Source organism: Engraulis encrasicolus, unplaced genomic scaffold (assembly GCF_034702125.1).
Source record: "Engraulis encrasicolus isolate BLACKSEA-1 unplaced genomic scaffold, IST_EnEncr_1.0 scaffold_257_np1212, whole genome shotgun sequence".
Lineage (NCBI taxonomy): Eukaryota > Metazoa > Chordata > Actinopteri > Clupeiformes > Engraulidae > Engraulis > Engraulis encrasicolus.
The window spans coordinates 33500-45418 of record NW_026945541.1 but is presented as its reverse complement, the minus strand read 5'-3'; the positions used below and the strand labels follow the sequence as shown (position 1 = coordinate 45418).

The 11919-nt window shown below is 43.8% G+C and overlaps 2 protein-coding genes across 2 annotated transcripts; both read right to left on the bottom strand.

The window, feature by feature from the left end:
* Positions 1-411: 411 nt before the first annotated feature.
* On the bottom strand, positions 412-2609 carry LOC134442842 (structural maintenance of chromosomes protein 5-like). Its single transcript, XM_063192794.1, has 5 exons — positions 2563-2609; positions 2268-2364; positions 2016-2097; positions 1802-1911; positions 412-1166 (listed from the first exon to the last, which is right to left on the bottom strand). Coding segments are annotated over exons 3-5 (384 nt in total). The 5' UTR covers positions 2017-2097; positions 2268-2364; positions 2563-2609; the 3' UTR covers positions 412-893.
* A 1024-nt stretch (positions 2610-3633) lies between these two features.
* Positions 3634-9353, bottom strand: LOC134442840 (uncharacterized). The gene is made up of 13 exons (XM_063192792.1): positions 8114-9353; positions 7824-7963; positions 6973-7177; positions 6766-6870; positions 6433-6626; positions 6091-6232; positions 5113-5712; positions 4771-4974; positions 4489-4589; positions 4281-4400; positions 4000-4047; positions 3818-3901; positions 3634-3741 (listed from the first exon to the last, which is right to left on the bottom strand). Exons 1-13 carry the CDS (start codon positions 9075-9077, stop codon positions 3649-3651), a joined length of 3000 nt encoding a protein of 999 aa, XP_063048862.1. The 5' UTR covers positions 9078-9353; the 3' UTR covers positions 3634-3648.
* Between the last annotated feature and the right edge of the window lie 2566 nt (positions 9354-11919).

Here is an 11919-nt window from a genome sequence, read left to right as displayed (position 1 = left end):
TGTTGCGAAAGTCACTTTGATGTCGTCGATATGGATACTTAAAAAACCCCAGCCATTAATGACCAATGGATGGCAAATAAGATAAAGTTGTTGTTTCAATCAATTTACATCGATCAAATCTCAAACAAAAAAAAGTTATAAACACACACCAGGATTTCCCCCTGCACGTTAGGCCTACATTGAACACCGCCACCTTTGAAACAGACCCCACCTTCTCTGGGTCTCCTGAATGTAACTTGGGCTACTTGTAATGCAACATTTGTCAAAAAATCCTTTACAAAACATGTGAGCAAGGCAGTGACAGATGACAGAGAATGTATATAGGCTACAGTAAGTCCAATAACTAGCCTATATGATCCTTTGCTGATTTTGTTGGTTTGCCTACTAACAAAGACACGAGCAGTCAATAAATGTCATGATAATAAGTATTCTAGTATGGAGAGACAGAATATCAAAAAGAAAATCCAGAAAATAACTGTAAAGAACACATATTAATTTATTTCCATTTCATTGAGCAAAATAAGTATTTGATCCCCTGCCAACTGATAAGTTTCGGTCCCATTTCAATTAAACTGTACATATTCAAGACACCTGTACAAAAGAGACAAGAAAGAGACTGGGTATTAAGGACCCAACTGTTGATGCAATATTTGATCCTTTGTAGGGATTCTATAATTATGAGAACATATATACCATATATGGGGGGGGAGGTGTTACTGACAGGGGCCCTTAAGGGGCCCCAAAATTTGAATCTTTCATGGGCCCCAAAATTTCTGGCAGCGCCCCTGATATAACCCCCCCCCTCCACACACACACACACACACACACACACACACACAGACACACACAGCTGGCCTTTCTCCTGAGTCCACAGCTGGCCTTTCTCCTGAGTCCTAAGACTGTACGTATACAACCATCTTTTGATTGTCCCGGCACTCCCTGAGGAAGCCCTCCATGTCTTCTGGGTGTTCAAAGTGGAATGAAAAGGGCTCCATGTACACTCCTCCTGAGAACTCATTTTCGTAAAGGTTTTTGATTGCCTCTTCTTTGTCCTCTTCGTCTAGCTTCAGGAAAGGCGGCTCGTGTACTCTCCCCCGCAGTTGGTGACAGCTGCCCTGCAGCCACTGCATTGCCCGGGGGAGGTCCCTCAACACCATGGGCCCATCCTAAAACAAAGCAAATCAGGGGTCATGTTTACAAGAATTTAATTTATAATGTGGGCACATACTGTATAACAACACAATTAATTACTATTAGTATGTGGTGTAAGATCCCGGTGTAAAGGTGTAATAATAATAATAATAATAATATTATAGGCCTACCTGTAATAATACATTTAAGTTTGTATTTCAAAGCCTAAGTGCCGTGGGTATGTTTTTGCCCCCCTGCTGATTTTTTACGTTTTTGCACATTTGGCACACTTAACAAGCTTCTGAGAAAATATTCTGCACAGATTAGGGCTTTAACGATACACTCAACTCACCATTCGGTTTGTATCACGATTCATGACCTACGGTTCGATACACCCCTCGATTTTACATTTGCCAACATTATAATCTTCATGAATAAAAACTATGATAGTGCAACGGTAGAATAGGTTACAAGAAGCTACAAATAGCAATGTTAATATCCCTAAGTAGGCCGTACACTGATGAGCAGTGGTTCTTAACTGCAACCACTGGAACTTGGGACCTACAATTTTCCATGGCCATTATGTAGTTACTCAATATTTTGTCGCAATGTTGTAATCTGTAGAGCACTGTTATTAGAAATTAGTATTGAAAACAAAAACAACTTTTACCTCATCCGTCAGCCACCCTCCAGGGTTCTGTAATGCCCGGAAGGACTTGGTGGTCAGCTTGTACGACCCAACTACTGCCTCCACACAGCTGTCATGAGTGGCATCCAACACTATAAAAAAAGTTTCGATTCAGTTTCTTGAAAAGCATCTATTATAAGTCTTCATAGCCAAACTGCCAACCCAAATGATGACCCAAGCGATCAAGAACACATACTTTTTACTGTTGGTGATGCTGCGGGCACTGTTGGTGATGCTGCGGGCACTGCAGATGGTGTTTTTTTGTCGTATGAATGTTCCTTGACAAATAATGATTAGAGAAGATGTTAATGCCATGTGTATGAAAAGCACCCCTGACTAACACTGTCTTTCTAACCCCACATTTACTGGCCAGTCCAAGAAAAGCCTAAAAGACCCAAACAAAGAAGTATAGGCTATATTAAGCAAGTTAGCAACACTAACATCTTACCTCTGGAGGAAGGTGGCGTTTCCTTGGCACGCGGAATATGGGCGTCAGTTCCGTGAACTCTCCAGCGCCTTCAGTATGCGAAAATCTTTTGCCATATCTACAGTTTCAAGGCACAGACAGAGACAGACAGACAGACAGACAGAGAGAGAAAGAGAGAGGGAGAGAGAGAGACAGAGAGACACAGACAGACAGACAGACAGACAGACAGACAGAGAGACAGACAGACAGAGAGCTTAATTTGCTTTCCTTTGGTTGAAATTGTATTTGTTTTGCAATTGCAGTGAAAGAACCATACCCTTCAATCTCATAGTTCTCAATGAGAAGCTGGCACCACCACCTCCGGAGATGGTGAGGCATGGTGAGGCATATCGAGCTGAAAAACATTACAATTAAGTTAACCACATAGCATCATGATAATGTTATTTACATTAGTTAGCACACAGATGGTACTTACAATGGTGAAATCAAAGGACGCATCCATAGCGATATACCAGGAGTACTGCGAGAACAAAAATTAATTACGGTTGGTCGCGACCATTGGCAAGCCGTGCTTGCAGCAGCAGTTGCTGTAGCATGATAAGCCATAATGTATATTTCCAGTCATATGACACGCTATGAACATTATGTTAATGGGCCATATTAACTCACCATCACCATAAACACTCCACAATCCACACCTTGGACTTGTTGCGGCAGACCCTGTGCCAAAACATTGTCAGATGAACAGCAATAGCCTATACGTACATGCCATGATGTGCTGGTTATCTCAGTAATTATTACCTCAATGTCCCAGCCAGTCTCCTCTGTCCACTCAATTCCAGGAATCAGGTTTCTAGCCACAGCCCTAGTAAAAATTATTTTAAACAGTGTACAATTGTCAGGATTGATTGCAAACAAGACACAAACTAGGCAAATCAGGGGAACATAATTCCTTAGTAACTACTTTAACTTTGGCAAATCAGGGGAACATGACCGCCTATTGTAGTAACTGCTTTAACACTGGCAAGTCAGGGGAACATGACCGCCTATTGTAGTAACTGCTTTAACACTGGCAAGTCAGGGGAACATGACCGCCTATTGTAGTAACTGCTTTAACACTGGCAAGTCAGGGGAACATGACCGCCTATTGTAGTAACTGCTTTAACACTGGCAAGTCAGGGGAACGTGACCGCCCAAAGCAAACATCCTATTGTGTCCTATTGTAACCTGAGGATGTTTTGGTAGGTCTTGTGTCCAAAACCTTGTTCTCGTAGAGCATAAAATGAATCAAGGAACAAAAGCCTGTTCTGGAGAGGCTTCATCACCTAAGAAATCAGAGCCTTATTATTGAGTTGACAGAGTGCACGTAAACACCCCCCCCCCCCGCAACAGCATAGTTGTTTTAGGTTTCAAAGCAATCCTCACTTACACAAACCAAAAAATGGCCTGGTGTCCACAAGGGGACAATAACTGCGTCCATGCTGGTGACGTCCACCTTAAAGAAAAACAGTTTGGTCAGTTTGAATATTTAGGATCAGAGTACACTTTGAGCAATGTGTGTAGGTTCTTACTGGAAAGGCGCGATAAGGGTCTGCATTCAGAGGATGGAGCCACGTTGGGGGGATGTGGAGGTCAACAACAAATACATGTTTTCCCTACAGACAGATAACGTGTACTTTCACATATCAAAATAGGCAAGTTACTGAAGGTGTCTTAAGCAATAATAAAACGCACAAAAAATGACAGTACATACCTGGTGTTCAGTCATCTCCTTCACAACACGGAGGCAAGCATTTCCCACCTAGAATGGAACACAACAGGATCATTTTCATTCTACAAGTTCACTTCACACAAAGAAACACAGCAACTACTGACTACAACGCAAACCATACAAAAGGAAAAAAACATTGAAATCCCTGTTACACAGGCATACAGCAGAACATCACGTAAAAGTGTTTTACACAATTCCGACACACACACGCACGCACAAATGCACACGTTTGCTTTGGATTGTTAAGCAAATGTGCAACTCACCATTGAGTCCATTGACCTGTTATGACCCAAGGTAAGGAAATTCTCCCTCGTCAAGCATGTTGGCCCATCTTTCACAACAAGTTCCTGGCTGGGACGACTCTCATCCAGAATGTAGCTTAACTGAAAGTAGGAGAAAACGAAGTGAACATAGTGTTTTGAGAGTAACTTCTGTAAATTAAGCCAGCAGTCCGCTAATATTTCCTTGTACCAATTGGTCTTGGAGAGGATGACGGCCTCCAGGTGTCCAAGACTGCCTGCAGGGCCTTACTTTCCTGAGGTCTGTTGAGTCAGCGCAGTGTGGACCACAAGCTGTTGCAAAATACAACACATTACTTATTACAAAATATGGCCACAGGTTTCAGTTGGTGGGGATGACACAAAAACCTACCAAGTCACACAAACACGTCAGTTGGTACAAAAGATGACACTATTCTATAACATCTATTCTGTGCTGATGTGTGACACTGGGGATAGAAAGGTGGAGGCTTACTTGGAGGCGAGGCAGGTTCCTGAGTGGGCGAGGCAGGCTCCTGAGTGGGCGAGGCAGGCTCCTGAGTGGGCGAGGCGGGCTCCTGAGTGGGCGAGGCGGGCTCCTGAGTGGGCGAGGCAGGCTCCTGAGTGGGCGAGGCAGGCTCCTGAGTGGGCGAGGCAGGCTCCTGAGTGGGTCTCTGGTCTCTGGTCCCAGTGGTTTCAGCTGGTAGGTAGGTAGAAGAGGGAAAACTGATATAAGACCAAAATCTACAAGTTTTCAAAACATCAACAATAAAGCAAATTCAGTTGCCAGTAACAATTAGTGTCCAAGTGTCCAGCAGAATGATAATATGATACAAACCAAGCACTGTCTGGCCATTTGTGTTGAACTGGATGTCCACTCCTGGACCCAGCATCGTTCTCATCTTCTGGATGGTTGCCGAATTATTGATGGTATTACGGTGGTGCAATATATTTCTCATTAAGAAGATGTGTGAGGAAGGGGACATCATGTTTAAAAAATAGTTATTCTTCCTCATGTCAGAAAATAGTTGCTCAGCCGTCTGGCTATTCACCCAGCCACAAATCTCAGGCACGAGATCCACCCTCCGCAAGACATCCCTGGCATCCTTGGTGTTGCCCTCATGGAAGCGATCATACAATGCGTAATGGTCTGCCGATCCAGAAATGGGGTGGCCATCAACATCAGGGACCTCCTTCCTAAGCGCTAGCCATGGTAGACTCACTTTTGCCTGGCCTGAGCTGGCAAGGGCAATGTTTGATGCCATAGGCTCCAGCAGCCTTCCCTGATGTGGTCTAAAAATTCCCAGCTCTCTGACATTGGCATGAGTTGCCAGTCCTCGTGCAAAGTCATACAGGGTCACATTTGGGAAATGCTTCATGGAAAGCAACTTCACTCCATATACTACCGAACATGGGCACGTCACTACTGCCCAGCCACCTGACAGAGGAAACAGGGCATACAACAACTTAGAAGAGGCATTATGCAGGGACCAAGCTGGTCCAAATCAAATCATTGCAGTTCAATCAAATCATTTCAGTTATTTCCCGCAGAGTATAGTTGATAAACCCAAGTAAAGGGTAGCATATCAGGCAACACAAAACATCAGTACAAAGCTGCAATTTAGCTTTTGAAATGGAAAAAAAAAAAAAAAAAAAAAACTATCTGGGCCATTGTCAAGGACTTAAGTATTTCAACATGAACATGGTGACATCATGTACATTTTCTGAATTAACACTTTTCTTACATTCGGGTCAATCAGGTCCTCCACCTCATCAACAAAACAAATTTCAAAACACTTAACGCAAGTGACCTTACCAGAAGCCCCCCAGATTTGCTGGAACATTTTGTCATAAGATGCTCGGTTCTTCATTTGTCCCTGCAGTCTCAAAATCAGGTCCATGCGAGACCCTTTGCTATCCACGCCACACTGCCTACACAAGGAACGCACATCCTCCATCTAAAATGAACATACGTGATTTGTTGAATATAGCATTATACCAATAGTATCAAAACAGGATAATTGAATCATCCCTGTCATCAGATCCGGGTACCACCTTCATATGAATTTGCAAGCAAAACTCATGGCTTCTAGATACATTTTTTTTCCAATTTTAACTAAAATGGACACACATAATAACAAGAATTTGGTATCAGGACCTTAAGCTTCAGGAGCTCGTCTGTAAGGCGGTCTTCAGTCACAGTCAATTCCACCTCCTCCTGTGCACTGTGCGGTGTATGCCGCTTTTGAAACTCTGTATTGAGCACCTTGTCACCCCTCCTGGTAAAAGGCCCAATCCACGGAGCCCAGAAATGATAACTGGGCTTGACAACAAATGGATTTGCCTTGTTGTCTTCCAGTAAGAAAAAAATAAAGGGTCAAGTTTTTGCATTAATGATGTTGATATATCACGGTGCATAATTCCATACCCAACAGTACACCTCAACTTCTCACGAATAAAATAGAATTGGGCGAATTGCCCTCATACTCACTAGTCACCAGCCCCCGAGAAATCATTTCTAAGCACACCATGTCCCAAAACTGTTGAATGTCTACGTCGCCATCAAAATCTTCAGGTGGCTCCTCAATGTTGCCCACTTAGAGAAATAAAAGGTGGTGGTTCAAACAAGGGTAGGAAATTACAAACGTGACAATTATGGATAGGAAGGAAGACTTAAGTCAGAAAGACTTAGGCTTACGAGGCATACTGAAGACACCCTTCTTGTGAAGATCCATCACAACACTGGTGGGGTTATGGCCACATGACACACAGGCATATGTGTATTCATGACCCGTGAGAGCTTCAAATGCAAGGTAGGCTTGCAGGATCTTATTTTTGGATGGGTAAGTCTTTCCAGAGGTTCTCTCTAGAACCTCAATGGCCCTACTAACTGCCTGATGGGTCTGAAAATCAGCATAAGCACATTTAAACCATTGATTCATATTTTAAAAAAAAACAGTCATTCTGGTTTCAGTGCAAATACATAGACAGGGTTCCCACTCCAAGTCTGATTTAAAATTCCATGACTTTTCAATGACCACAGAATTTCCATGAACACTTCCGTAAAAGGAAATGACAAAGTTAAAAAAGGATGAAAACTAAACATAAATGTTTACCCGCAGAGGTAGTCTGAACTTACACTCAAGTAGGCTTAAATGTCAGAAATGTGCAATGGTGCAACATGTTTTTCCCAGTCACATGGCTTCATAATATATTTGAGAAAAATATTTCATTTCACAACTGGTACATTTAGGTCTGTGGTTAATGCATGATGGCTAGCCTTCTAGAATCATTTTAGAACTCAAAAACATTGTAGACTAAACAAAAATATTAAACATAATATACTGTATACATTTTGCTGCAGCACTGTTAGGAAAATTCCATGGTAGTCCATGACTGTATGCAAAACGGTGAAATTCCATGACTTTCCATGACTGGAAAAATCTTTACTGAAATTTCATGACATTCCAGAAATTCCATGGCACGTGGGAATACCGCTCATCCTACACTCAAGTTAATTGGAAGATAAAAAGAAACTTCACAGCTTACCTGAAGATTATTGCGCAGAAACAGACATAGGTGCAAAGACAGCAGGGTGTGGTCATCAAAATTGAATATGCCTTCTGACCATTCCTGGTACCGGTATACCATTCCACACGTATGGCACCGTTTCCGGTACAGTGAAATGCCTGATGAAGACAAATGAAGGATAATTGGCATTTTAGTCAGTAGATAGATAAAACCAGAAGAAAGAAAATGAATGAAAATAGGACAGGAACAAAAACAGTCCTTGCAGAAGACAGTGTGAAATAAGACGCTTAGATTCAAATTTTACAAACCTTCAATTACATCCGTCACAGTAACAATTTTCCCCTTTATTGTTATTAGTTCCGGTTCTCCAAGAAGAGTTGGTGTCATACATTCCGTACAGTATATTTTTGCTGGTGTAAAGGTTTTTGGAAAATTATCGGTGATCACGTCATTGGTGAGAACAGGAGGCATTTTTTTGGAGTGGTAAATGTAGCGCACCATTCTCTCCACAGCCCTTCCCTCTGGTGGATTAACTTCTTCGTCCATTCCTTCCACCTCACAAGGGAACTGGCTTCCTTCCTCTTCCATACTCCGTGTTTTGCGAAAACTGTTCGGTTCGACCTGGAACAGGTGCCACTTGGTGATGTTTTTGTGCAGGCAAGACTGCCTGGGCTTAGCACAGGGACAGTGCCAGGACAGCTGTTTTGAATCATAAGTCACAATGACTCGACCAAGCCGACTGTAATAAGACACAGTAGGCTCAAAGACTGAGATGTACTTTTTGGTTGGAGGAGTACATATAGTTAATTGGCAGGACAGGGGTGTCCCTGCAACTATGGCCTCTCTCTGCCGCTTCAAGCACTGGTCCTGCTTCTCCTTGCCAAACCACTTCTGCCTTACCATCTCCTGCAGCACATCCCCTTCAAGGGATGGGTCATCATCCCTGGCTGGTGGGCAGTACTGCAGGGATTGAATATGGGGACATTCAAAATGCTTGCAATTTGATCTCGCAGCAAATTCAGCATTAACCTTGCATACATCCAGCTCACACCTGGTGCTCCTATTCGTCCCCCATGTCTTTTTTTGAACATGGAGTGCAGTGTTGGGGCCAGAAAAGGATTTGATGACGGCAAATATGCCGTTATTGTGGTCAAGGCACTGTGCCTTTAAGTGCTTAGTAGATGTTATGTCCATTGCTGTTGGTGCATGCTTTCTTTGGATATGCAACTTCACGTTCCTCCGATTTATAACAACACCACAATGTGGACACATAACTTTTTCCTTTCTTTTAAGTGGTACATTGGAGGTCGGCCGATGGAGGGTGGAGGAGGCTGGAGGTGGTGTTGGAGCAGTGGAGGCCAGGTTATGGAGGGTGGAGGAGGCTGGAGGTGGTGTTGGAGCAGTGGAGGCCAGGTGATGGAGGGTGGAGGAGGCTGGAGGAGGTGTTGGAGTGGTGGAAGCCAGGTGATGGAGGGTGGAGGAGGCTGGAGGAGCAGTGGAGGCCAGTTGATGGAGGGTGGAGGAGGCTGGAGGTGGTGGTGGAGCAGTGGAGGCCAGGTGATGGAGGGTGGAGGAGGCTGGAGGTGGTGTTGGAGCAGTGGAGGCCAGGTGATGGAGGGTGGAGGAGGCTGGAGGTGGTGTTGAAGCAGTGGAGGCCAGGTGATGGAGGGTGGAGGAGGCTGGAGGTGGTGTTGAAGCAGTGGAGGCCAGGTGATGGAGGGTGGAGGAGGCTGGAGGTGGTGTTGGAGTGGTGGAAGCCAGGTGATGGAGGGTGGAGGAGGCTGGAGGTGGTGTTGGAGTGGTGGAAGCCAGGTGATGGAGGGTGGAGGAGGCTGGAGGAGCAGTGGAGGCCAGTTGATGGAGGGTGGAGGAGGCTGGAGGTGGTGTTGGAGCAGTGGAGGCCAGGTGATGAAGGGTGGAGGAGGCTGGAGGAGGTGTTGGAGTGGTGGAAGCCAGGTGATGGAGGGTGGAGGAGGCTGGAGGAGCAGTGGAAGCCAGGTGATGGAGGGTGGAGGCAGGAAGTGGCGTTTGGGAGGTGGAGGTCAGGTGCTGTGGCTGGCTGACACATTTATTTAAATGCGTCAAAGCCTGCCCCTTCCTGATAACAGTTTGGCTGCAGTACAGGCAGTGAAAATGTGCTGCTGACCTGCATGGCCTATTACATTTACAGATATAGTATCCTGTGACACAGAAAAAGAACACATCAACAACTCCATTCCAACAATATTCTGATGTAAAAACACCAAAAGCAATGTCCTACCTCCATGATGCACAGCATGTGTGAGGTGGTTGCCCATATGCACCTTGAAACTGTATTCGACCTTTGCTGTATAAGTACAGCACGGGCATTTGAATGTCCCATCTTCAAAATATTCCTGGGCGTCCGGACACCCTTTGAAATGGGTGGGATGCTGAAAGCATACAGCATGTTATGCATTATAGTAGTATGTGCACGACAGTTAATTTCGGCATGTTATAGACATAAAATATTGCTACGAGGCCATTTCTATTTTATAGAAATCCATTTCCCTGGTGGCCAACAGACAGTGTTGGGCAAGTTGGGTGGTTAAAATGTAATAGGTTACATTACTTAAATTTTGCACATTATTGTAGTCTAATAATATATTGTAGTAATTAAGTTACCCAATTTAGCACTGTAATTAGTTACTTTACTAATTACAGGGAAAAGTAATAATATCACAGTGCCAACAGATAGCAGTGTTGAGCCCAGAGGCTGAACCCCATTGAAATCAAATTGAAAATTAACAGTTACATAACATAAAAACGCTTTATGCACGAACGTTCATTTTACCGGCACAATCATGTACAAACGAAGGAAAATTGTTGATTGAAATTTTCAACATATGGGGTGCATCAAACACAGGTTCTTCAGAAGACCACATGGGTGCTAGCCTACCACCTGTTAGTTTAGTGCTAGTGTAACTGAGCAGTTCGCCCTACAGATACTACTGTATGAAGCTTCCCGCCAACTCGGCTAGTTGATATCCCTTACACTAACATATCTGCACCACAAACGATCAACACCTGAGTTACTCAATCTCTGCGAACAAACAACATAATGTCTCCTTCCGTTCACCATCGGAATTGGTTTAATATTTCTGTTTACTTGCATTCGGCCAAATACTAACTGCGGTCAATGGTTTGTCAATGCTAGCTAGCAAACGACCGCATGCAAGTACACCCAACTATTACGAGCAAGACAAAATTCCATAATTCACAAAATCCATAATTGCCTACAAATAGCATGTTAGCAAAGTGAAGAGAAATGAAATTCATTTCGCACTTACTGCCATTGTATCGCACAAACACAAAGTCCGTCTTTCTCATGGGCTCTTTGAAACGTACTTGACGATTTCAGAATGGATCTGATGATGATCATCTGACGTTCACGTTCACGTTCACGCCGAGATACAATATGACCTTATCAAAATGGCCGACATGGACCTGGGGGAAGCAAGTGACCTTATCAATATGGACGTACACTTGGACGGTCCAACTGGCTACAAGCCGCAGCGACATGCTTCTCAAATTGCTCGACATTTCGCTGATTGATCAAGGAGGGCCATGTGGTTGAAAACGATGCATTTTTGAACTGTATAAGTGAAAACACGATTTATTAGGAAACTTCTTTGTGGCTGTGGTCATCACACGAATTCACTGCTACGACGGCTCGAAATTGCCGCTTCAACCATAGAAATAATACAATAGAATGGCCCATGAATGGAGCGGTCAATAGGAACGCTTGCGTCAGACAGGCCGCCATCTTGGAACATGGGAAGCGCCGCGGAGCGCTGCTTTGAAATGAATGAACGTCTATCGGAACCAAGCCAACATGCGGGATTAAATCCGCATAAATTGACATATTTGACTACCGGAGGTTTTTGTTTTTGTTTATTCCTGGTTCGTTACAAAATGTTAAGCATTTACTTACCCTGGAAAATAGATAGATAAGCTATTTGTGTCAACATAGCCTACATTTATGCTCACAACTGATATAGCCTTTTTTCTTATTAACGACAGTCTGTAGCCTACCACAGCGCATAGCTCGAAAACGTTACCTTGAGGAAAATAAAACATGGACTTTTCACAAGCA

Coding starts and splice junctions, on each gene's coding strand:
- LOC134442842 (XM_063192794.1), bottom strand. Junction 1,167..1,801: donor GAGGGTGGCTGACGGATGAG/GTAAAAGTTGTT, acceptor GCTTTGTTTTAG/GATGGGCCCATGGTGTTGAG.
- LOC134442840 (XM_063192792.1), bottom strand. CDS start 9,077: ATGTGTCCACATTGTGGTGTTGTTATAAATCGGAGGAACGTGAAGTTG. Junction 6,871..6,972: donor GGGTGTCTTCAGTATGCCTC/GTAAGCCTAAGT, acceptor TATTTCTCTAAG/TGGGCAACATTGAGGAGCCA. Junction 6,627..6,765: donor TTCTCGGGGGCTGGTGACTA/GTGAGTATGAGG, acceptor TCTTACTGGAAG/ACAACAAGGCAAATCCATTT.